Here is a 26,750-nt window from a genome sequence, read left to right as displayed (position 1 = left end):
TCCTGCTCGAGATGAGGCTACTGCTCCCTCGTGTCTGTCCTCTTTCCTCTCTCCCTCTCTCTCGTTCTTTCGACTACAACGTCGCTATACCGACTACCATTGCCCTCTATTTTTTCCGCTCGTTTTTCTCCCTCCATTTGGTTGGCCGGGGTCGAGATCTCGGTGTCCGATTAGCCTTTCGACGAGCCCGGACTGTCCTCTTATCACGAATGCCTAAGATTCGTTCCGAGCCGGTCAATTAAGTAACCTGCGTTACACGGCTAATTAATTTCGCCGTAATTAATTAAGCACCGGCGATTCGCGGGCTCCCAGTTCGGCCCTGCGAACGCTCCTCGTGGTTTATGTTGCGTTATTGCGATCGTCGGCGGTACTCTCTTCCCTCGGAGTGCAGTTTTAAGTGGTCTTCGATGATGTTAGCGGTACTCTGTTCGGTCGAGGTTCGACGATGTGGCCAATGAAATAAGGAAAATGTTTTTGTAAAAATATTTCACAAAGAAACTGGACGCGGGAATTTAAACAGTTGTGATTTATGAAACATTTGGCGCGTCTGTATCGTTGCTTATCGTTCTCGGCTGGTGGCTAGAAGAACAGACCGAGGGCCCTAGGATCGTACCCTATTGTGCACGGTAGGGTACAAGGCTGATTTTCCGAGACAATGGTTGATAAAGCCGCTGGAACAAAGGGGAACGAAACGGAAAGAATCATCGATAAGGAAGAGACGTCGGACAATGGTAAGACGAGACGGGGAACCGAGCGGTGGCGTCTCCTAGCGGCGATGGCCAGAACCATGGATGACCTTGGCAAGGTCACGGCGTCCTAACTACATAGAAGACCCTTGCCGCATTCTTTCTCCTTTGCTCGTCCCGTGGTGCATGGCCCTTATTATTATAAAGCAGTTGCCCTGATTCCCCCGAGGCCGTGTGCCATTCATTCGCCTCCTCTCTCTCCTTTCTGACCGCTCTCTCTTCTTCTTCTTCCTCTTCTTCTTCGATCTTCTCGCTCTCTGTCTTTCGAGCACCTTTTTTCTTCTCTCTTCACTTTTTGTCTCGTTACATGCACGGCCTTTCTTTCTTCATCGGCTCGCCGGCTTCGACGCTGAAATCGAAACCGCCGGACCGAGGCCATTATTGCGTCTCTATTGTGCGTCGCTCTAACCGAGAAAGAGCTGCTGCGTGCTCGCGATCCAGCCCGCTTCATTTCCCTTTTTCCAACTTCCCTTTCAGGCCCACTTCTCTACGGCCGTTCTTACTCGTTAGCGATCCTCTTTCCTACCGGCCGGAAATGAGCTTGTTGCGCTACTGGTTTTATCGGGCGCTCGCTACTGGTTGCACGGATTCGACGATTTTTAGGAAATTTGAGGAAGAGAGGAGGATTTTTAATGGTACTGTTGCTGTTGAAGTTCTCGTTGAGAATCGATGCTTGACTTTTGTGTCGCCATCTGTGTAGGAATGCACGATTTAGTGTACTGACCGACTCCTTCTGGCTTCGATCTTGATCCACGCCGAGCAAATCCTAACAGACCATTCTTCACTCAAATTCACATCTAACAGAATCAATATCATTCGTTGTTCCAGAAGTAAGAACGACTCCTCGATGTCCCCGGAAGTCCCCACGAACAGCGGTGGCGGAGGACTCGGAAAATGGCTGCGGGACCACTTGGGTGGCGGCTCGAAGTCCCACCAGGACAGTTCCCCGATTTCGAAACCCCACGTGAACCTGGTCGAAGGTCCCACAAACGAGAAGCCCTTCGGCAGAGCGATCTACACGTCCCAGAACCTCTACTGCAGCCTGCCAAGAGAACACAGTCGACACGGTTACAATGTCTCCCGTAAAGCTAGCCACGGGAATTCCGCGAAGCCTCAAGGTCACGATCGACAACGATCGAACAGCGTGAACCACCACCACGAGAAGACAACCTTGGCCGACCTTGGCAGTTTGACAAGAGGAGGTCCGATTTATGGCAGCGAGGGCAAGTCCCTGAAGAAACGGAACCGGGACCGACGAAGACACTCGCTGAACGAGAGCCACGAGCTCGGCCGGCAACGTCGCAGAAGGTCAGTGCGAAATTCTAATTAAATCCGCTAATGCGGCTGGGAACAGGCCGCGGCGGGAGGACAACGATTTACCGTGGCCGACGCGAAAACCGCAGAGTCATATTCCCTCTCTCTCTATCTCTTTCGCTTTCGCGACCGCAGATGCGCGGCCAGATTAATTTAATTTGTCCCCGGCTGACTAGCCCCCCACTTCTCGGATAGAATAATTGAAAAGTTGATCGTCTCAACGAGACAACGCGACCTCTGGGACGTGGGAAGAGGCGGCAGGTGGGACGATGACAGGTGGACGCTCGTTCTGATGATTAAACAGCGACGAGCGTTTTAATCGCTCCTCGGAACGAACATCCTTGGGGTCTGGAAAAATTGAACTCTACGGTTTGCTCGAGGATACACCTGCTTCTATGGGGGTCCCGTGAAAATTTCTGCAAAGGTTCCAACTTTGGCCGATAACGTCATTGATCGTCTACGAATTTAGTCGACAACGATTTTAGTAGATGACAGTGTTATCCGATAGTAATATCGTTTGTAAAGGTGGTGCTGATATTTTATTCTTTAACTGTTCTGCACTGACACTTTTACTTTTGCATGAAAATATAATTATTACTAGACCGTGCGGATCTTTATGCAAAATAAAAATGTTTTGCATTGATTGCGAGAAGCAGGAATATCCCTTAGAAGAATATTTCATATAAAACATTTTTTCATATTCCTGCTGGTTTCCGTAATAATTGACTGACTCAAGATAAATGGACCACCCTGTATTTCGCCCGATCAATTTCTTCGTAAATGCATAAAGATCCGTAGTCTAATTATTGCACTATAAGAAGTTAGATGCAGTCGGTTAACGTTGTTGTCAAATGATGTTAAAATTATGTAAAAATGACGGCAGCAACACCCGAAAAATGGCGACGCGACGGCGCGCCGCAGAAACGATAATTTTTCAGCGCAACAACATCGATTGCGCCCCGCGGTGAATTCTTCCGGCGATGAAAATTGTACAATACCTAACCCGGCGGATTCCCTTCGTGTAGCATAATCGCGTGTACATGTGCGTATCCAGCGCTGCCGGCAGGCGTCGAACAGAATCAAAAGGCTAGCCCGCGCTGTTTTATAATTTCATTGAATGAATTGGCATTAAAGGCCCGTCGTCGTCGTCGTGGTTGTTCGTCGTGGTCGTTGGCGTAACGCGTGTACGTACACGCAGCGTGTGCGCGCTCGGACAGCGAGAGTGACTCGGCAGTTAGGCCAGCCGATGAGAAACAATCTGGCTGATCGATGCTCGACGAAAGTACGACGATTTGTGGCACAATGAGATTCCATTCTTTTGATGTTCCTCGAGGGGGAACGACGAAGAAAGGGATGGACGACGAGGGACCGCGTCATTCCGGGATTTTTACTTGGCCGTTCGAGAACCTCCGCGATTAGGGGAGTGGAAACGTTGTTGCTTCGCGGGAATATTGTCTGCGTTATTTCTTGGGACTCGTTGGTAACCTGGCCGGCCACTGATGCGATCGGAACTATCGTTCTTTTATTTCGAGCTTCTTTCTGACGATCTCGAAAATTGATGAATTTGCGCTCAAAAGGCATACAACCAAGAACATTCTTAAATAAATGATTAAAACTTTGAAGCACCATATATAGATCACTCAATTTCATCGGGAACAATGAGAGGGGTTAGACAATGACCTCGAGGACACCGATAAATCCTCCCCTGAATAGGATAAATCCTACCATCCGGTAGTCTTACGCAAGACTCTTCAGAAATTGACTTCCTCCGTTAAGGTCCTGTACGTGACCCTTCGCCCTTTAGCGGGATGTGGTGGGGGGCTTCATAACCAGCTCGTATAAACGACCGAGGAAACCGCCCCCCTCGTTTCAGATAGGTATCGACGCTCCTTTCATAGTCCTCTCGGGACGAGAGACCACTCTCGACTAGGATGATTTAACGCGGTGGCCCCGCGAACGTCCGGTCATCACGAGCACCATAGTAAGTCGAGGGGACCCATAGTAAGACGCCAGCTCCCTTTGCGCCGGTTGTAAGTGTCCACGACTGGTATGCGGCCAGTATGTACGTCCGGGATATATGGTTGTCTTCATGCTCGTCCTTCGTATAAGGCCCCCGGCTGACGGTGCTGACGGAGAGAGAACGAGAGACAGTGTTAGGGAGAGAGAAGTGTTCCGCGCGAGGCCCGCGAAATACCGACGCAGCAGCCGGTAACAGAGTTCGTCGGACCCCAGCGGACAGAGAAAGTCCTGAAGAAAGAGAGAGGGAGAGAGATGGGACCACGGCAGGGTTGTTGGGCCCTGAATTTACGGCGGGGACCGCGATAACCTCGATAGCCCGACACGGGTATATTGCCGCCCCGGAGACGGCCAACTGTCTATCGACCGGGAACCGTGTTTCTGCTACGCTGACTTTCAGACTGCAGAAATTTCGGGGACACTTCTCTTTCCGTGACGATGAAAGTGACGTCGAGGCACGACCCGTTCTCCTTCTCTCTTGCCTTTTCCGTGATGACAGAGAGAGAGAGAGAGAGAGAGAGAGAGAGGTGAAGGAGTGGTTGTTTGATGGAGGAACGTGCCAGATCGATAACGGCCCACGATGGATCGGTTTCAGAAGGATCCAGTAGACGGTCTTGCGACGGTGTGATCGTAAAGTTGTTGCTGCGATTTTGAACGGGTATTAAGCTCTTGTACATCATGATTTCCTTTGTAACTGATACTCTTAATCGTGTTATTGACCATATGTACAAACTGTTTTGTCTTGTACATGTTGTTGTTGTGTATTAAAAGTATCCTCATTAACCCCTTGCTCTGCAATATCGTGTCAGATTCGTGATCAAAATTCGAAACAGAGTCTAAGAAATATGTATGTTATCAACTTCATTTAAACCGTACTAAAATTCTGTTTTGGTTTTGTTAAATGTACAGCCGTTGCAGAACATGTAGGCATACAATAAATACCATACATTTTCTCCTTTTTAAGGAAATTCTACAAAAAGGTTCTAGTCACTGAAACCGTAAAATAAATCGAAGGGCAAGGGGTTAAACCGTACATAAGTGTACGAAGATAGATTATTCAGACCACGAACTCTCACAAATCCCAACAGTAGCTACCACGTTATTGCCAGTAATGTTTTAAATTGTGGTTGCAATACCAAATAAAAATTTTTTGAAAGTCGCATCGAGAGGGCGGTGAGCATCGGATTGCAGAGTCAGGCGCCGAGTTAGGCGTAGAGTTAGGTTGCTTCCAACGGTTTGATACTGTCCTCCAGGGCAAGGAGGGAACGCGAGAAGCTGCGTAAACGTATCGGCAGCCTAACGAATACATTAGCAGTCCGGATCCGGCTATCTGGTGAGCCACCCGACTCGTAACACCGCGAACACGGTTTTATCCGCGTTCAGGGAACACGCACAGGGCACGATGAGGCCCTCGCACCTGCGCGCACAAACGGGGCCCCTCTATCCTATCCTACCCTATCCTATATCCCCTATCCAACCAACGAGAGTCGTCGTGGCTCGTGAATAAACGCGTGAGAATACGTCGTTACTTACTCTACTCGCGGGCTCTCCTGGCTGGCGATTCTTTTCTTTCTTCTTTATTCGGTTTCTTTCCGGCCCGTTGCGATCCCGGCCCGAGAGGAATAGATAGCCACGCATACGCGTGACTGAGGCATACGAGAGGCTGACAGCTATAGCACCCTCCGGCGTCGTACGTTGCATTGACGTGCATACATACCGAGACGTCCGCCTCCGATTGTACGATATTCCGCTGGTTTATAGAGCGGCACGCGAGACGCCCGATGCCTACGCGGATGCAACCGATGCACTCGGTCATTGTTTATGCAACGATCGGGGGATGCATCGCGCGAGAGCCCGTCGCCCGTCAGCTGTCCATTTTTATGTTAATATCGAGGCGGTCTGGGAATGCTGTGCCGCTCTTCTGCACTGTCCCAGAAATTGGGACATTTTATGCTTGCCAGTAAATTCTGGAAAAAAACATCCACAGCTCATATACAATATCTGCAATCCATCAATTACGTAACACACTTCAACAAGAAAAATTGCAATAAATTGGGACATTTTATACTTGACAGTAAATTCTGGAAAAAAGAACAACAACAACTCGTATACAACATCCCGAATCTATTAATTACCTAACACATATGAACAGGGAAAATAGCGATCCAAGGTCATCCTTTAGGTCCCATTGCCCAACCAGCGCTTCAAGGTCAAAGAAAGTAGATCTCCAGCAGAGCGCCGACTGGCTCCTTTCCGGAAACGTGCTAGTAGGTCGAATGAGCTTGTAAACTTATCATCGCCAGAAAAAAGAATCGATTTTTTGGAGGTGGGTAAACGGAATTCCGCCCTCAAACTCTCTCTCGTCCGCTTTCCTGCAGGCACCGAGCTAAATATAGCAAAGGCTCGGATATAAATAGAATAACCCCGCGGGCCAAGATGGCCGGGGTCAGCTCGAGAGAGCCGCGTCTCCTTCGCCGTTCTTTTCTTCTCTTTTCTTTTCTTCCTCCTGTTCTCTCGCTCATCTCATCCTCTTCTTCCTCCTCGCGTGTTCGTTCTTCGGCTCTCTGATTTTTCTTTTCGCTCGTTTTACGCTCGGCCACCAGAGGATTTACCTGTCCCGGGACGGCATCGGAGGCTTTAGCACTGTCAAGTCAACCTCTGCCGATCCCATTGGCCGACCTTACGCTCCCTGGCACCGATAAGAGGTCGCTGACAGGGACCCTTTGCCCTTGAAGGCAGAGAGGATCGCTACGGGTTTCGGTTGTCCCGCCTGTTCCACCGTTTTATTGCCACCTGGACGACTCTTACGTGAAATAAACGCTTCGGAGGATGTTGCGTCGCGATCCTCGTGGTACTAAAATTTCGTTTCTGATCCCGTTGCCGCTTCCTGGACAAGATTTGTGATGTGGGTTGGATAGGGGATGGGTGCGGGCGCGAGAAAGCGGAGGAATAGAGGACGAGGTCTTCTGCCTCGCTATAGGATCGTTCAACTGACTTTACTGACTCCAGTCAAGGCAGAGAGGATCGACAATTGGGGTGAAAGTTGTGTTGGAACACTATTTGTGAACACAGCTGGTTGTGTCCTTTATTGCTGTGACACTTCAATGTCGTTAAGTTTTGAGATCTAACCCAGACGAAAAATAATAAACACTTGGGACCAGCGACAAACCGTATAAACTCCTGGCTTCTCCAACGATAGTAAAACAACGTCTGAATTTTTTTTCCTCGGCGATCCGTTTCGCCGAGGTGTCTCCGTTTCAAACAGCCACAAAGTCTCAACCGGTCGACGATTTTCCCAACGGTCTCCCTCTAATCAGCCCGGTCCGCGTCCCTCCGGTTTTTGCCTGAGATTAAATGCTGCCTCTAACGACCTAGTACTTTATACGGGGATGGTGCTCGCGGAATATCCTACGTTTATCATTCTGTACGAGAGGTGGAGGTCGTAGGATCGAAGGAAGAGGCGAACGCAGAGAGACTCGGAGAAGGAGCGAAGCAACGGAGAAGGAAGAAGAAGAAGAAGCCGAAGAAGAAGATGAAGAAAATGAGGAAGGCGGCTCGAGGCTCCATTCGACCCTGGCCAGGGCCGTATCGGCGGGATTAATGGCAGTGACATCCCGCTCGTGGCCAGATGAGATTCTCCGGCTCGACCGCGAGAGAAACCGAGGGAAGATCTCCCCTCTCCAACTCTCTCTGTATCAGGAGAGGACGAGAGAGAGAGAGAGAGAGAGAGAGAGAGAGAGTGGGGAGGGGATGAATAAAAGAGGGGAGATGTCCAGAAGAAGAAGAAGAAGAAGTCGACGACGAAGCGGAGGAGGTGGAGGGCACCCGACGCGAGAGAGCTCGAGTACGTTGACCTTTGGATTCGACGCGCGTCCTTGAGGATACCAAGATGGCGGGTTTATGCAACCGGCCACAATGGTATCTACGGGCGGCGGCGGTGGCTGTAGCGTCTCTCTCCCTCTCTCGTCGCGTTCTATTTGACGCACGACGATTCGACGCGCTTGCATTCTCGAGGGACTCTCGTCCGCTCGAAGGCACGGCGCTCTCTGTTCTCTGCTGCACGCACAGACGTGAACAGACGCGTGTACGTACGCACGCTCGCCGAGCAAGAGCACGCGGCACCGACATGAGCTTAAGACAAGCCGTTAAAGCCAGTCAGTCCAGTTTCCATCCAGCCGCACAGCCGCCTCCTGCACCGACGAGCCAGGAATACACCACGTCGCCGATTCGAAAGGAAATCAAATCCGAGGAAAGGCCAACGAACGAACCGAGCATGGACACCGACGGCGAATCCCTCGATGCAAATACCAACACGATACCGTGAATTTCCTAAATTCGTTTCGGAGACTATGAGCTAGAAGCTCAGTCTAGAAGGGCAGTGGTTGTTAAACGGTGGTCCGCGTAGCTTTTACTGGGGGTCCGCGAAATAATGTTGACATTAACAGATAGTTTTGCTAAAAAAAAGAAGCTCATTCAAATCATGTCCATGTTCAAAATGTTTCATATTTTGACATTTTCATGTTTCAAATTAAGTCTCAAGGGCTACGTAAAGTGCCTAGGGTTGGGATGCGGTTCGCAAAAAAGTGTTGTTCTAGAGGGGGGCCCTGAACTACATCAGTTTAAGAACCACTGTTCTAGAGGATTGTCCGAATACTTCATAAATTGGCGACTTTCGGCTAGATCAATTCTATTGGAGTCAGTATAGATGCTATTGATCAAGCAGGGAGCGGGGTGAGATCGACACATCTACCCTTATGAGTCTACATTGTCGCCCTCTGGGATTTCCTAAATTCGTTGTGGTAGACTACGAGCTTCTAGAGAATTGTCTGAATACTTCCTAAATTTGTGACTTTTAACTAGATTAATTCTATTGGAGACAGATGCTATCGATCAGACAGGGAGCGGGGGTGAGGTCGACACATTCTACCCTTATCAGTCTAAAACATTGTTCCTCTCGCCCTCCGGGCTCGGCGAACGATCGCCAATAAATTTTGCGCGAGCCTGTCCCAGCGTTGGAGATTCGGGAACTGGAGCTCTGGAAATTGGTACGTCAGTGTCATCGTGGTATAAAAAGTTGTTTCGAGAGGCACGTATATCGAGAAAAAGGCCGCGGGGATTCGATACTGACAATCGAACCACACTGGCGAGCTCCTCCGACCATTTCGCACAAACACTCGAAACTTGTGTGCACCAACGACGACGAAGAGGACCACGAAGACGACGACGAGGACCATGTACCCGGTACATACGGAGCACCGAGGCACGGGTACACAAGGTACCCGCCACACAGAGACACGCTCGCGCGCGGATGGTACACGTACACACATAAGCGACGCGCGAGCCGGGATCCTTGATCCTACAGGAATGCAGTCTTGGCGGCCCACGCGGCCTCAAGTACCCCACTCTCCTCTTCTCTTTCTCTCTTTCGTTCGATCTTTCTTTCTTTCTTTCTTTCTTTCTTCCTCTGTGTACCGGGGCTGCCTTGTTCCTCTTCCCTTCTTCGTTTTCACGAGATCTAATCCCCGCAGGGCCACGTCCGTAAAGCAAAGAGCGGTATTGGTCGAATGCACGCGCCTCCACGTTGTTCTCCAGAGCTGCGCCGATACTGGATTGTTCGCGAATGGCGATGCTGGTTTATAGGACAATTAGCATTTTTCGGGTGCGTGCGCGTTCGTAAACGTGATCTTAGAGGTTTTAGTGCTTTGTAATATTAATTAGGCAGCTCGAGAGCTCCTATCTGGAGATGCATTTGACGATGTGATTATCGATTATCAATTGTATACAATTGCTGTCGATATATCAATAATATATCGATAACTAATTTGTTTGAAATTCAATCTAGACTGTTTTTTCAACTCTCATTTCTGTTTATGAACATGAATAGCGTCGATGTTTCTATGTATTTCTTTGTAAACATGAATATAGCGTTGGAAATTAAATAAGATATATTTCCCGGAAATATATCCAATATCTATAAAATATTTGTCAGTTCCTGGGTCATCTGTTCCAAGTGAACGAATATTTTCAAAAACTGAGGAGATCCCATCAGACAGAGTTGAGCAAAAATTTAATCAACGATTGACGACTGAATTTCTACTTCAATCGTTAATCGCAATTAACAATTAATCTCCTAGTTTAGTCGTCAAAATTGCAGTTAACGATTAAATACTTATTAATCGTTAATTGCGGTTAACGATTATTAATCGTTAATCGGATGATTGATTAATGATTAACTGCTGAAATTTCGAAACGAAATACGAAATCAAAACTGTATGAATACTGAAAAGAATGTAAACTGAGTTTAGGTGTATTGTCATTTGGTCTACATATGTATATACAATACAAACTCTGTTTACGTGCTTTTATGATTTTTTTTTCGTTGATTAACTTTATCAATCGATTGAACCAATCGTCGATTTTTCGATGATTTCTTCTTTTAATCGGCGATTGACGATTAAATTCATTCGCCACAAAGCGAACAACAAAGGCCCCCTAAATCCTGCAACCCTCCGCAATCTCAAGCAAACGCGGCAATTCATCAGAGAGCTCTCGGTCTGAAAATGGCGAAGATCGCGCGCGATAAATCGCGGGAGGATCAGATTTGGCGAAATCAAAGGAAACCGAATCCTCGGTTGAGCTGGGTGGCTGGATCCTCCGAATCCTGGAGGTCCTGTATTTTCCATTATTTCTGTAAATGCACGCGATGAATGCGACAGTACTGTGCATCCGAGAAAAATTCAAGGAGAGGGACAGTGGGTACCGTGGATTTTTCGCGCCGGTTATTAATCCCCGGCCGTTTAACGTCCGTCGAAAATAGAGAGGAATACTCGGGTTTCATCTGGCCGCGCGAGAAGTGTTCTCCCTTGACGCGGGTGCCTCGCGTGATCGAACGAGCCCTGTCCCCCATAAATAAACTTTTCATACATCAGAAGGTCGGTGTGCGGGGGGTAGGGGGCCGTGGAATAAAGCACACAGAGATGAAATCATAGCCTGGCGCGCCGCAGGATACTCGCTGACGGTGTCCGGTAGCCTCGCAGCGGTTTAATCGACGTCCTGCGAAGGAACTTTTCCGCCCAGGCCGGACCAGCCGTTCGTTCTTTCTGCGAGAGGCCGCAGTTAAACAACCGTGCTGAGAGACCAACTCTCTCTCTCTCTCTCTTTCTCTCGAAGATCATCTTCGATCTTCAAGGTCGACTGCATGCGACCCGAGGCCTTCACCGAGAAGGCGTCGATCCAACCGCACCGCGAATTCGTTCGACTGTTTCCTCCGTCCCACAGCTGTTTCCTACTCTGTTGTTCGGCTGCCAACTTCTCGAACTTGTTCCACGCGATCCGTGTCGAGGTTATTGGATCATCTTTAGATGGTGATCGTAGAGTCATGAGCGAGCAGGAAAGGAGCCGGGAATCGGAAGAGGAGCATGCAAAGGTTCGTTCGAGTTGGGATTTTGACAGATTGGTGTTCGATGTCCGTTCCAATTGCAATGTAACTTTTCGAGGACGAGGATGACACGTCCATGAAATCGGAAGTCTCCAGAATCGTCGAAGATAAAGAGGAATACGGAGGTGAAGTGTTCGGAGGCGAAGAGTTCGGAGGCGAAGAAGAGTCGGAAGAGGAAGAAGAGCCAAGGGAGCTAAAAGAGGGGAAGGATTCTATAGATGATTTAGACTTAGACGATTGGTATGTGCCCTCGTACCATAGTCTCGGATATGAAGAGTACAGGGAGTCGTTTTACGAAGGGGAAGAAGAAGAAGAAGTAGGTGAGGAGAAGATACTACCACTTTCCCCGGTGTTCTCCACGGTGGAACCGCGACGGGTAGAATACGATCACGTGTACGACGAGTTACATCCCGAGGTGGGCATATAAACCTGTCATTCTCTCTCGTTCTGCCTGTGGAGTTGCTATTCCTCACGACCTTCGTGATACATTAAGATTCTAAGGTTCTAAGGTCCCCGCTCTTCGCGGCAAGACGTGTCCCTCGATACTTTAATCCGAGGATTTGCACATAATGGCCTGGATTCTTAACTTGAAATCCTGACGATGGATATAATAAAATGGCTGGCTGGTCCTATCCATCTTTCCCCGGTCAGAGAATGGGTCTCTTAACTCTGTTCGTGGGCGCTCATAATCCAGCCAAGCTAAAATTAAAAGTTCCTTGCGATTGTTAGGATTGGCGAGCTACGGGGGACGTCGGTATTTAATTATTAGACACTGGGGTATTGATTGCAATTCTTCTATTTGACTCAACTGATGGGGACCTTCCTATCCAACCAGCTCCGATCAGTCGGTAGGGACTCTCAATCCACCGAAGCTAAAAATTGCTACCAACCACAACGCCAATAAAATCAAGTATCCTCGCCACCCTAGTTGTACATAGGATACAAAGCAACGAGTGGCAACTTTTTCCTACGTTAACTCGCACTTAATTCACCGGATAGCTTCTACGAATTCGAGCACCCTAAGCTGCTCGAGGAAAAAGATCCTTGCAATCATAACGACATAAAAGTTAAGTGGATTGTGGACCCTAGATATTTATTAGACGGGATGACTGATTGAAAACGGTTTTTCATTCGGGGGGCCCTTGCCGAGGCTTTCCCTCCGGTTTCGTTCAGCCAGGTTTCGCTAAAAACAAAAACGACCGAGACACTCCACAGGCCCGGGACCTTAAACGACCATAAACGGCTTCTTCAACTGTTCTGCGGTAGGCTGATGTCGACCGCGAGGTGGTAATTGACAAGTTAAAGGAGCTGCACAGCGAATTGGCCGATCTGAAACGTAAAAATAAGCTGCTCGAGGTGTGGGCGCTTCGATGCATGAAGAAGGTTCAGCCATTTGCTCACTCAACCGTTTGCTGCCGAATCCTCTTGGATTTGAGCCCGAGTATTTTAAAAACGTCATTCATCATCTTGCTCATAAGAGAGCTGCCATTTAAATCCTAGGCTTATCAAAATTAAAATAAAAATCCGCAGTCTAATTATTAGAATGGTATCTGTCCGCATAAATAAATCGTCCAACATCAGAATGAGCAGAAGATGACGCGAACAGATCCAACGAAAAGCTACGAGGACCTAGAGGAGGAGTATAAAGAGGTATTGAGGGTCTATAAGATGCAAACGGAGGACATACAGTCGCAGCACAACGAGCTGATGTTCGAGATGCAGAATTACATCAACAAAGTGCAATCGATTCGCGGGCAGACCCATGAAGCCTTTCGCGAGCTGCTGGATCGTGAGAAGGACGTGGCCGTGGACCTCGTCTTCGAGAAAACTGGGAAGAAGGTCACGGAGAAGATGATGAACACCCTGACGCGGCGCCAGGTGGCGTTCTTCTTGCCCTATCAATTATTATTAACACGTTACCTACCGCTTCCGTCTAATAGACTTCTTAGAGCCGGCGATTAACACAGCCCGGAATCTATTAATCAATTATTTTTACGCTAATGCCGCGGCGCGCAATTTACAATCTCGAAGCAATAAAGCGAACCTAGCGTTTTCTTTTTTTGGGAAATTGAGGAGAGAGACTCTCGAGTAACGGGATGGGCGAATCCAGACTTTTCTTACTGTGTAAATCAATGCTGCCCGTTCGGGGAGAATGTACACAAGAAGTTTTGATATGACACTCCAGTTATTAATAAGTAGCAGACGGCCTTTTCACAGTTTGGGATATTAGGTTTAGAGATAAATTTCGCGCGAGCAATATGTACACTAGGGTGGACCTTAGCTATACCTGGTGAAATTTTTTTGAAAATAATTCCTGCAAAAGATGTTTTAGATCTGTGTCAATTATATGCACTGTGAAAGTTTCATAGAAATCGGCTGATGCGAGAAAAAACGACAGGCATTGAAAGATGTAAGAATCCTTAGAATTACTGCAGTTCGAGGCCGAAAATCGTGAGAAACTGTAATTTTGACCATCTTTAAACGTTTGTGGCGCATTACAACGTCCACCGATTTTGACGAAATTTTCAGAGTATGTTTAATTGATACAGATCTACGAAACGTGATATCTAAATTTTCCATATAAGCCCACATAAAAAAGTTGGAATTTTACAACTTTCAGTATTTTCACTGCAATTCCGACAACTTGCAGTTTTTTTCAAAAATTTTTGTCACTGTGTAGAGCACACCAATTGTTCTAACTTCTTAAAAAATTTCAAATCGTACATTCCAATATTAAAAAAGTTATGGTCTTTTTAAGAGTGTCCGAATATTAGTGGGAGTCGCTGTACATATTTTATTTTGCATTCAAATATTACCGTGTAATTGCTACATTCAATTACCATTTTGATGAAGATAAGTAAGTGTCCGGCGATTTGATTAAACTGCTACAGCTCCGTCATAAAAAGCTGTATAATAACCATCCTGAGCTCGTTGCAAAGCTTAGAGCTTCTGCCTTCAGAGTATACACTCAGATTTCTCGAAGAAGCTTCCGCATCATTTCGAAAGTTCTCCAAATTCGAACAATCCTGTCAGACCGGTTCGCTCCCGTCTTTCTCCTTAATTGATCCCTTACAGACTCGATAGGTTAGGCAAGAACTATCAAGTTTACATGGAAAGTTGATCTTCGAGGTTCTCCGAGATAGATAGCGTGTTCCAAGGTCCTGTCCCAGGGTCGACGGAAGTTTATAGTTCTGAAGAATTATCTGGAGGATCTGAAAGCTCGGCTGACAAGCGTGGAGACATTGGGCGAAGGAATGACCACGATGGATTACGAGGCTCTCCATGTTGCTAATATCAGCTACAAGGATAAATTGGACGAGCGGGACCAAGAACTCGAGAAGCTGCGCATCAAGTACGTTTCGCGGGCCTGGGCTTCGATCGTTGCGTGGCTTGTTGTCATTATTGTTCGGTCGTTACCACGAAAAAAAACACGTTGCTGCGTATTGTACATGTCGAAATGTAGTAAAAATATCATTAAACCGAAATGCAGAACAGTCGAGTGATTTTCGTCTAATCAAATTATGAGCAGGATCGCGAAGACAGTGAACGGGGTCGCCCAGTACAAAGAGAAAGAGGTGTGTCTCGCAGAGGACATAATTGTCGAGGAGAAACGTCTGAGAACTCGTCGACATAGTACTCTTAGGGTTCGTGAACAGGTGAACAATGCTCGAATGAAGTTGAACGAGTTGAGGGAGGACTTCAACGAGAAGAAGATCGAAGCAGGCTTGCTGGTAGCACTGTAAGATCTATCTGTTCGATCCAATAAGCGTTTCACAATGTTCGGGCTCTCTCTCTTTCTCTCTGGGCTTGTGTCATTGAGGTTTCGTCGACTCAGGCCCGAGCTGATGGAGATGGAAAAGAAGATGGGCTTGAGGGACAACTTGAAGAAAGGGATCGACGCACTCGAGCGCGAAATTGGGCTGTACAAGGAGGTCAAAAAGGAGTGTTCGAAGCCTGTCGTGCGAAAAGACAACTCCACACCTTGACCCCTGAGGAAATTCCTTTTTTTCAAACATTTTTGTGCACAACATTTTGTCATAAAATACCGATGTTTGGTGAACGTCATCTCGATTAACTTTTTGAGCTCGGTTTTCACTTCGCAAGCTGAAAGACATTGAGGAAGGATCTATCGTTTTTCCCAAAAAATCAACAACAGCACCGATGTTTCGCGGGGAATGTGTACAATGGTTCCAGGCTTCAATCGTCTCTCGCGTTTTCCTCGGAGCGGACGCGCGCGTGTAGCTGTCCCGGCTTATCTCGCGAGCAATTTATCACCGTTCCCGCGGGATTCGCAAGTCCTCTCGGAAATCGTATTAATTTGACCGGCCGTGTCAGGCCGCCCACAGCAGTCCGGGACCCGTCGACACGATCGGAGGGTACATATTAATCGAATCAACACGGTATCTCGAGGCATCCCGGGATTTTTCGTCGGTGCAACTAACACGCCACTCGAGGGGCGTATTAATTATGAGATGGCGCACCGTCGTCGTTTCATACGCGGTTCCAGCTGGCAAATCATTTTTATTTCCTCCTACAGGCGAGCATTTTTTGGTTGATTTTCTCACAAAGTACATAAGAAAAATCGGTTGCAACGAAGTCGATTAATGTTGCATGAACTGGAAATTCAATTCATGTAGAATCGAATTCTATTTCTGTAGAATGCCAACACTAATAAGTAAACTGCAGAGCAGAATAAAAATTTCGTGGGAGAAAAATACACACGTAATTCTTCTTCGAACAATTTTAACATGTTGTATATAGTATATTTTCATTCTTCCATCATCTTAATGTTTCTCCCGTTTCAAATTGCACCAGCCCGTATTTTTTTTTACAAACGCAGAACCAACTTCGAAAAAGGAGGAGATTACTCAATTCGATCTGTATGTGCCTTTTTTTTGTTCGCTTTTTTTTTCTATGTATGTTCACCGATTATAAGACTGAATAAGACTGAAAACCCATCCTACGGTGTTCTACAAATCTGCTCGTTCCACTAAAAAGTATGAAATAATTTCCATTTAATTTATGTGAATATACACACGGACTTAAATACGATAGAATCTTTTCGTAGGCGGCGCAAAATTGAAAATTTTCCAAATGACAGATGTTGCTGATTGTGATTTCATTGGAATATGGTGAACTTGGAAATCAGTAGGTGGGAAGAGAAGATACATTAATAAGTGAAAGCATGTAGAAAAACTTAAGGATTTTCGTAATTTCCAATGTCGAAGATTTTCAATTTTGCGCCGCCTCCGAAAAGATTGTATTGCATTTAAGTTCGTGTGTATTCACATTAATTAAATGGAAATTATTTCATACTTTTTAGTCAATTTTTTTAGTGCGTTTTTTCGAAATCTGTTTAATTTCTTTTTAATTCTTGTTACGCTAGAGCTGTACGATAAGTGGGGAGGAATGGGAAAAATGCGCGTAGAATCGAATTCTATTTGTTTTTTTTTTTTTTTGTTAGAGAGCACACAGTAATAAGTAGACCGCAGAACCAAATAAAAACTTCAAGCATCGTTTGCCAGGGGTGGGAGAAAAATACACGTTTAATTCTCCCTCGAGCAATTTAAACATAGTATGTAGTACATTTTTATTCTCAATCATGTTAATGTTCCTCCCGTTTCAAATTGCACCAACCCGTTTTCGTCTGTTAATTCTTGTTCGGCTAGAGCTGTACGATAAGCGTGGAGGACTGGGAAAAATGCGCGTGCGGTGCGTGCAAAAGTCGCATGCGTGACGACCACGGTCTCCTGCGAACTCGGTCAACGCGCTCGGACCGAACGCGTGCGTGTAACTGATTTTACAAACCTCGCTGGCGATCCCCGGTTTCCATGCATACGGAATGAAAGCAGAAAACACGATATAAATTGGCTGCTCCGGGGGAATATTAATTCCCTCTCTGCAGACGCCACGATCCCCCTTCTCTCTTCTCTTCTCCCCTCCCCTCCCCCGCTCTCCTGTTCGTTAATTAACACACGGGGATCACGGCGCGGTGCGCGCGCTCTTTATTTCTGCGCTTCTCGTTCGATGGGAACGAGCGGCCGAGACTTGAAATACGAGAGTGTAAATTAAATGTGGACGGAGGCTTCGCGGATTTGCCGGATCGATAGAAGTACAGTGGCGTGCAGAATTAACCGAAATGTATGCTGTACCTGTTGCATTCAATAAATTACTTTCACTTTGCCGAATTCGTGTGGTCGCTCTTCAACTAGAAAAAGAAGAAAAGACCTGGAAAATAAAAATTGTGTGCATTAACAGCAAGATACTGGAACCAAATAAAAATGAATTTCTTCCTTTAATAATTCGAATAAGCTTATGGTAATATAACGACACTATTAAACTCTTTTAATGTTTGTTGTGTGTACTAATTGCAAGGTACTGGAACCAAATAAAAATGCATTTCTTCCTTTAATAATTCGAATAAGCTGATGGCAGTGTAACGACACTATTAAATTCTTTTCATCTTTCTACTGTTTTGCATTTTGCCTATCCATCCTTTACCATAAATGCATAAGAAAAAGAAAAGCAATGATAAAAATCGGAGAACAACACGCGGTAATTGTGCGAAGAGGTTCGTTTACTTTTCGTTCCCCGTAAGATTTCCCGGCTCGTGTCCAACGCGAGGCAATCACGCGTCGGTTTCGCAATCTCCGTTCCACCCCGCGATGAGTTAGCGTTAGATTAGCAAAAGCGCTTCATTGTCAGCGTGTGGGTAGTTTCATTCATTCGTCCGCCCACGCGGCTTGAAACGGCGTTGCCCAAAAGAAACGGAAAGGTTATGCTCACGTGCCGGCGCTCATATACGCACACGCACGCACAGGCGTGTACCCCGTGTACAGAGTGTTCGAAGCTAGAGAAAATCGTAATGGCGAAAAGAATTGTCTATTAATTTCGCGTGGGCGTCGAGGTTGGCCGAACCGTTCGATAAAATCAGACAAGAGGGTGTATCCCCCCCCGCTGTTCGGATCGAAAGGGCACGCACACGTTAAGCATAGTTATACCGGGGGCCTGTTGGTCGGTCCCTTCGGTCGCGGACCTGTTCGCATGATTTCGGGCCAATTAGGGTCGGCGTCGAGGGCCATTAATTCTTTTTGGTAATTTGTCCGTGGCCGGAATTGATTTAAGGCCGACGCGTGGACCGACGGCCAAGACGAATGGTCGGCCGTGCAACACGAAAAGAGATGACGTGTCAATTATGCTACCCCGGAAAGTTATACGCGATCGGGCCCCGGCGACAAGCGGAAAGATAAATCACGGTAAATCCCTCTTCGATTGGGCCTGATCGGACGATTATTTATATCCGTCATTCTCGAATCAACGGCTCCGTTATATCCGTGCGCGCACCTTCTCTCTGTGCACCACCGTCGTCGTGTGCATCGTCCGCACCGTGTGCAGCTGCAACTCGTTCTCTCCCGTGTCGGTGCATAATGTCCGGCCGCTTGTAGCCACGCATTATTGAACACGATTCCATTCGATGCGACTTACGCTCGATCACGTAACTAATAAACGTTACCTTTCGCGACCAACTCGCTAATTCCCTCTGTCAAAGGTATCCGTCTTCGGGCTACAGGATACCTGCATCTACCTGTTCCTTATGGGGACCCATTCTTCCGGGGGACCCATTTTAACGGGGCCTCGTCTACCTGCTCTCCACAGGTGCTAGAATTTTCCTGGAAAGTTCCACAGTTTTCCTCGAAACACAACGCTCTGTCTGCACAATGCTCAAAATATTTTTTCCAGGATTCAGACTGCCTTCGAAGCTGTTCCTTTAGAACGACGTCGGAAGAATTGCTTTACTTTTTTTACTACTTTACTTTTTATTTGTTCGCTTTCTAAATTCTTCAAATTTTGCAATTGATTTTAAACTAACTTCCCGATGAGCTAGAGACTTGAAATTTTTGAGAATCAAACCTCTGGGCGTTCTTTTTCCCGACACTTAACCAAGACCGTAGGAAAGAGGTCTGCGTCTAAAGATAGTTCGCGGTAAATCGGGCTAAGTTCTCTGGCGCGTGTTAAACCCTTGCTCGAAGACGGGAGCTTCGTAATCGCGTTGCAGGAATGGCGGAGCGATCATGACAGATCGATCGTCCCAGTTCGTGTGCGGGTACATGGGGAATGAGAGAGCGGGGGCGTACACGGCGTTCGCGAAATCGGCATTAATGCGGAAAAGGTTCGCGACGCGGTCTAGAAAAGATCGGGCCGAGTGCCTTGAGATCGATCGAGGAATCGATTCGGGACAGGGCGAGGCGGCGTGAGACCGGCCACGGGATCCATCGGGGCACCGTACACTTTTTTTTATGGTAAATAGATGAAAGTCCAGCACCGAGAGCTCCAACGCGGCGCAACGTGCTGCAACGAGAGCCCAGCGTGTATGCTAACGAAATGCAAATACCTGTCGCGGATCTGCATAATTCGCCGGAGGATTTCTCTCTGTTTCGCATGCCGTTGTCTTCGGGACCGGAGCCACCCGGCTTACGCGACGACGCGACGCGACGTCTCGATCGAAGAGAGGTGTCGCTCTTTATTATTCGCGGCACGAGCTGCCGACACTTCCACGTGCTAACGGAAACCGCTACGGAAATGCTGAAACACCTAGACACAAGCCCAGAGATCAGAGTTCGAACCAGAGAAAACTACCATTGCCGGAAGTCTTCGGCTCTTCAACGTTTCACCGGCCGCCGAGGAATTTTATTCAGGGATGAAATGATACGAATTCAAATGATCTGTACGATTCTTAAACATTGTTTTTGAGATTGAAACTACTATGATCTTGAAGAGCGAAGTCTTCCCTTTAAAATCACGTCTTGAAAATGACTGAACGATTTTTTTACAGCATTTTATTACAATTTGAACGAAGCATGTTGAAACAGTCATTTTTATAGGAGTATAATTTTCAGGGTCCTTTCAAACTGTAATAAAATTTTTATTTTTTATTAAAAGTACTATGGTTTTGAAGAGTGAAGTCTCCCCTTTAAAATAACGTCTTGAAAATGACTGAACGATTTTTTTACAGCATTTTATTACAATTTGAACGGAGCATGTTGAAACAGTCATTTTTATACGAGTATAATTTTCGGGGTTCATTCAATCTGTGTAATAAAATGCCTTAGAAAAATCGTACAGCCATTTTTAAGACGTCATTTTGAACGGGAAACTTGAATCTTCGAAACCATAGTACTTTTAATTTCGGAAAAAAATTTTTACGAATGCTACACGTAAAAGTACAAACACCAAATTCCATCTAAAAGTAGCAAAAATGTTTGATCTCGTGGCTCAGCGGCGGAACCCGCGCGTAATGAGAAAGATCGATGGATCAGGGGCGAGAAGATGCCGTGAAAGGTATAGTTAACGCGTTAAGAGGAAGGCAGAGCAGGTAATTTTTCGGGCAGAGAGTATCTCGCGCCGGGTGAAATTTCGCCGGGCTGGCAATATAGCGCGGCAATTACGCGAACGCGGAACCCTTCCGTAAAAGGGAAAACGCGCGTTAAGGAATCATGTCCATTCTCAAGGTCGACCGGTATACCTACCGGCCCCTGCCCGTAGACTGCATAACGCGTTTCTATTACGCGGTCAATTGCAGCGATTGTTGCGTGTCTCTCGCAATCAGCGCCACGGCCTGCGAGCGTGCTTTCTCTTTCTCTATCTTCTCGTTCTTTCTCCCTCTGTTGATCGCGCGGTATGAAAATTCAATTTCATATTAACTCCTCGCGCGGGTACTATCGCTAATTCAATCACGAACGACGGGGAATTAAAATTTTACCGAAGGGACGAGCGTTAACAAACTCGTTTTAGGAGCTGGAAAAATCGAGATCGATGGATTTAGTTAATTCCATCGCGAGCTCGGTAATGGACTGCGGATCTTCTTGCATTTATACTTTTATCGAACAATTTCTGTTTATTAACTGCACCACTTTTGGCTCGAATTGGCTCCCTCGCAATTGACGATTTCAAATTTGCATGTTTAATTATCGGATAAAAAATTCTGCAGAATGTGGAAATATAAAGTGAATGAATTATAATCTTGAGAAACACATATAGAAGGCTTTAATTCGATCATTAACGTGCTTCGTGCAATTTAATCAACACCTGAGTCTCGTTCCGAAGGCCTGTTCTTCGAGCTTGTTCTTTTTTGTTCGTCGGATAATGGGACGTGTTACAGAACGAAAAAATGAACAATCTACTCTTGAAATGAGGAAAAATCGTTCGTGGTACAACAGTTTCGTGAGACTCCTGGAAGCTTGTCTATGTGCAGCGATTATGATGGAATGTGTAGTACAACGAAAAATGAACAATTTTTCCTTAATTGGAAAGTAGAATGTCCCCGATATGTCGTAACGGTAAAACACGAATAAAGCGGTCCTTTGGTAATTTACGATCGCTTAGGTTAACCTCACGTTGCAACGCGTCCTCGCGATCACGCCACGGAGAATAGGATTAATTTAACGCGATTAGATATCGAATGACCGACGTCTCGCGGCTGTGCGCGTTTGATCGTGAAAAATCGCGACGTCACAAGAACGCCGGCAAATTGTGCGAGCGGGATTGACGTTTAATAGATGTCAAAACAACAATCGTCGGGATTAGACAATACACGCGCCGCCGCGAATGCCAGCAACGAGGAATAGAGAGAGGGAGATAAATAGAAAGAGAGAGAGGGTGGAGAAGAGGAGGCCGATAAACCGAGTGAAGCGAAACGAGCAATAAATCACGATTGTAGTTTTATTTTTGATAATCGCGGCGTGCACCGAGCGTATTAGTCAAGGGAACATAAATTGCATCCTCTCCCGCGGAATATAAATCAAATTTCGCGGAGTGATCCGCGCGGCGTCAAAGTGATTTAACGTTTCTCTCGTGGCGTCCGACATTTTTAGGGGAAACCGCGCTTTTGACCCTGCGAACACTGACGAGAGAATTCTGATAACGATTCAGTATACAAAAATACACTTCCACACAACGAACAAACCAATGTGCGATGCAATAAAACGAGCTGACCTCAAAGTGTGTTCGCAAAGTCATCTTCTTCTTTTATCATTCTTGCAGTCTTTTCCAAAAATAGCACAGGCGTGCACCACATCCCTAACAATACGCCAAGTTCCAAAAAGGACAACGTATTATGCAACCCACCGAAAAGATTCAGCCTCAAAAGTGTCTCCCAACGATCCATCATTTTTTAACAAAGTATATAACGATCAAAAATCCTTTTATCACGCTGCAATCTGTCGGTGAACATCCGAAAGACGCCAAAAGAGGATCTCACGCGAAGGATAGGTTTTCTAGGTCACAGCACTTCCCCACGATATATTAAACTCAAAATCCACAATGTATCTGTAAATCAGGTTGTTAGACAACGGTGTACACCCAAACCCAGGTGGAGAACGGGTCATGTTGCGCAATCGTAAGGCTCGGGGATCCCAAATTTAGCAATGCTGCTTGTCTCGAGAGACTCTGGCCAGCAGGACACAAAGGCGCCTTTCCTGGCTGATTGCGACACGCGAAAAATGCCGCGCGCGATAACGTTTATTAACGAGGAAACTCTGTCTCTCTCCGGCCTCTTCGCTGCTCTGTCGGCTGCGGAGACAATCAATATGAATTAAATCGGAAAATGAAGTTAGCCAGAGATCGTTCCGCATTTTGTGACAAAGAAATAAAAATTTTCTGCATCTAACTAAAACATACTGGAACCAAATAAAAGTTTTCTTCATCGAAATAGAACGTACTGGATCCAAATAAAAATTTTCTTCATCCAACTAGAACATACTGGAACCAAATAAAAATTTTCTTCGTCCAACTAGAACGTACTTGGAACCATAACTTCCGTGTGATTGTCCTCAACGATTTTATATCGACAAGACCAAACTGCCACGAAGAAGCAGTATAAATTATTTCATGTAGAACCTGGTTTATACGAGTTCGTATAAACCATAATTCCCGAAAGAGTCTTATAATTTCCACTCTGTAATTGCCTCTGAAAAATGGCCGGCCACCTAAGTCGTCAACGCGCGAATCAGTTCGGAATCGAATTAACATTCTCACAGTATGCGATCACGGGCGTCCGAAAAACTTTCTACGAAGAGTTAATGGTGAATCGATCATTGCCCTTGTCCGATCATATTTCTCATGCCGTTCTCCGTTCGCATAAACGCTCGGGCCCTTTCCGAGGCACTTTAAAAGCGAATCTGGAGAGTCCATTACCCGGTGCGACAGCGCGTTTTAATCCGCTCGCACTCGCTCGTGTATGTGTGTATTTTCGAAAGTCGACGAGCTATCGACGATCCGTTTTTCTTTGCTTGTTCTCTTTTCTTCTCTCTCTCTCTCTTTTTATTGTTCCTCTACTTCGTACACACGCGACATTATGTAAGTACACTCGTAAACATGTAATAAACGGCCGGGAATGCGGCGTTTTAGTCAGAATTTTATGGGACGGGAACACGCGTGGGTGAGGGCGCGGGCGAGGGCCACGGGGCCCATGGGGGCACCGAATTTTATGGTATCGAAAGTGTACCTCGCCGCTTTTGTGGCGTGGCCACCGATGTCCACGATAAACACTCGTTGGTATACCAGGCACCGGGTAATCCGTTATCGTTGAATTTCGTTTTACGGCCGACTTCGTCCGACGTCGACGCAACAGCGAAACTTTCTACCGTGGCGCGTCCTTTACGACGCGATTATGAGATTAGATCCTAAGGGAGTACGTTAATTCGTCGTTTGGAAATATTATCGGTCGTCGAAATAATAGAGACCTATAAATTACGCTTGCTTAGAAGGACCGCGTGCAGGACACTAATCTAATACTGGAGATTTATTTCTTTTCAGAGAAAAGTACGGAGCGGATCTCTCTGAAATTTTCAGGATGTCTGGTCCCTGGTTCAGGGAATCTGTAACAAAAATTTCATTAAAAAATGTTCAGCGGAAGTGTATTATATGTGCCCATAATTATGAAAGTGGTCTAAGTCATATATTTCTCGTTTCGAGATATTTGAAGTGAGTTCAACTGAGTCTAACAGATAAACTCAATTCTTTTCTAAATTTTCACATGAACATTTGTAGGAGCTTCGAAGAGATCTGAACAATTTTTACGCCAGAATTCCAACATTTCAGAGCTGCCTCATATTTCACGAACTGTATCTGCATAAGCACTTCGAACCTCCGCCTACATCTTCACAGACCTAATCTCCATATTCTAGTACTGCCGATAGAGAAGCAAATCGATTTTCAAAAAGTCACTAACCTCGTGAATACACACCGAGCTCGAACTGCTGAGACTTTCCGGTCGAATTTCCATTTTTATCGAAGCGTCGTCGATCGACCATTCCCGGTTTCGCGATGTTAGTATAGCGGCCGGAGCCACTCTAATTGCGAGCAGGACCTCTGGTAGACCGGCTAATGTAAATTCGTCAGGGAGCCACTTCATCTTCGTCGCCGTTCACCGATGTGATTAACGATAACATTCGATTTGACGGTGAAAGAAGAGGAATAAAAGGATATCGCGTACGGAGCGCGCGATACGACGTGGAATTTTTTTCGCTGTCTGCCCCCCCGTATCGTCTCGCGGGTACCGGGTTTCGCCATTAAGCGGGTTTTGCTCTTATTTATCATCTTCAATTTCACATTCCGGGATATGCAAATGCGACGCGGGTTGGTTGGCCGGGCCCGCGAAACAAACGCCACACGAAAGAACTTCCCAGGTGTTGCTGCTTTTCGTTTTCCTTCTTCCTCGTCTTACCCTCGTTTCGCGGCTCTCCTCTCCTCTTTCTCTCTCACTCTTTCGTTTCTCTTTGACAAATCCGCTACACCTACTCCGGGAGAGAGACTTCGCGGAGATAAATAGCTTTCTCCCGGGCGAGTTACTCTCTGAAATAATAAAGCACTTCGAAAGCAATGACGAATTGGTTCCACTTAGGCGTCGGATAAAGGATTAAACCAGCCGTGCTAGTCGCCCGAGCACCGTAGACACCGCGGTGTGTCTGAATTAATAAGATGAAAGCGTTCGGATAATGGAACAATCGCGCCTCTGACACTGAATTTCGTTTAATTGGATCGCGGAGACTGACAATTCATTTCAATGACAAATTTTTTCGAATTTCGTAGTTGATGATTTCTTGAATTGGGTCAAATCAGACCCAGATGCTCGAGGGTTGGTACAAACAACAAAGCCAGTGCAAATAATCCACAATGGCAAGCTTGTGTTGAAGAATACACCGGCTACGATGCAACAGTAATTGCCGCAACCTTCGAGGGGATACTGAAGTACTTAAATCAAAGAGTACTTTAACGAGTCATCTTTCAGACGTCCTTTACGACCCCAACTTGATTTATCTCTCGGTATCAGGATGACACAGTGGTACGAGAACAGTACAATGGACGAGCGCACGTTTCAGCTTCCTAATCCTTTAAATTAGATGAAACAGACACTTATCTAAATTACACGACCCCACGAAAAATCGTGTGCACCGATCGATCAAGGCCTCGCAAAATTCCCCAATGTGCACTATCGCGACGAGGCAGAAAACCAACATCGCCATCAGAAGAGGTTCGCTTGAGCGGAAGGATCGAGAGTGGATGCGGAGAGGCGAATCGAGGAGGACGGCGTTATACAGGGAATAAAGAAACACAGCCGAGGAGGATAATAGACATAGATTATAGCAGCCGGTGGGGGCAGAGAGCGGACGGCGAAGTAAGAAGAAGAAGAAGAAGAAGAAGAAGCAGGAGACGAAGAAGTAGAAGAAGAAGAATCAGAAGAAGAAGGTTGGGGAGGGGTGAGGAGCGGCAAGAGGTGAACCGAAAGAAGCGGGGTAGAGCGGTCGTTTGCCTTGGATCGGCTTCGAACCGGAGAGTCCGAGCCCGATCCCGAGAGCCTCGGCTCGATCCCGATTCCGATCCCGCCCGATTTCCGCCGCGCGCATTCCTATCTGGTGGGTTCGGTCGGGCTCGTGCAATGTCGTAGCTGCTCGTCTCTGTTCGGGACTGCTCGGTGGCGCGGCTCGGCCACGCCGTCGCCCGATTGCGGCCGCAGTCGTGCGTCAGCGCTCGCGCGTAGTGGATCGCGGATCGGGCCTCGTCGCGACACGAATCTCAGAAAATGATCGTGTCCTTTGAGAGGGACGCTGGTGCGGTGCACTGACGTTTGATCATCGTGCCCTATGTCATCGAACACAGGACGCCCGCGCTCGTTTCGCATAACCCCGTGTTTAATAATACATCGACGTTTATCTGGTATCACGTGGGCAGGATTAAAC

General features: G+C 46.7%; 1 protein-coding gene across 2 annotated transcripts in view; it reads left to right on the top strand.

Moving 5' to 3' along the window:
- Positions 1 to 26,750, top strand: part of Shrm (shroom) — a 247,686-nt gene that overhangs the window by 34,765 nt on the left and 186,171 nt on the right. For both annotated transcript variants that reach the window (XM_076430995.1, XM_076430996.1), the window contains exon 2: positions 1,575 to 2,054. In XM_076430995.1, coding sequence (XP_076287110.1) covers positions 1,575 to 2,054 — 480 coding nt within the window. The remainder of the gene's footprint in view (positions 1 to 1,574; positions 2,055 to 26,750) is intronic.

The sequence above is a fragment of the Lasioglossum baleicum genome, chromosome 9, assembly GCF_051020765.1.
Source record: "Lasioglossum baleicum chromosome 9, iyLasBale1, whole genome shotgun sequence".
Taxonomy (NCBI): domain Eukaryota; kingdom Metazoa; phylum Arthropoda; class Insecta; order Hymenoptera; family Halictidae; genus Lasioglossum; species Lasioglossum baleicum.
The sequence above is the reverse complement of the archived record's forward strand: the minus strand, read 5'-3'. Positions and strand labels throughout refer to the sequence as shown.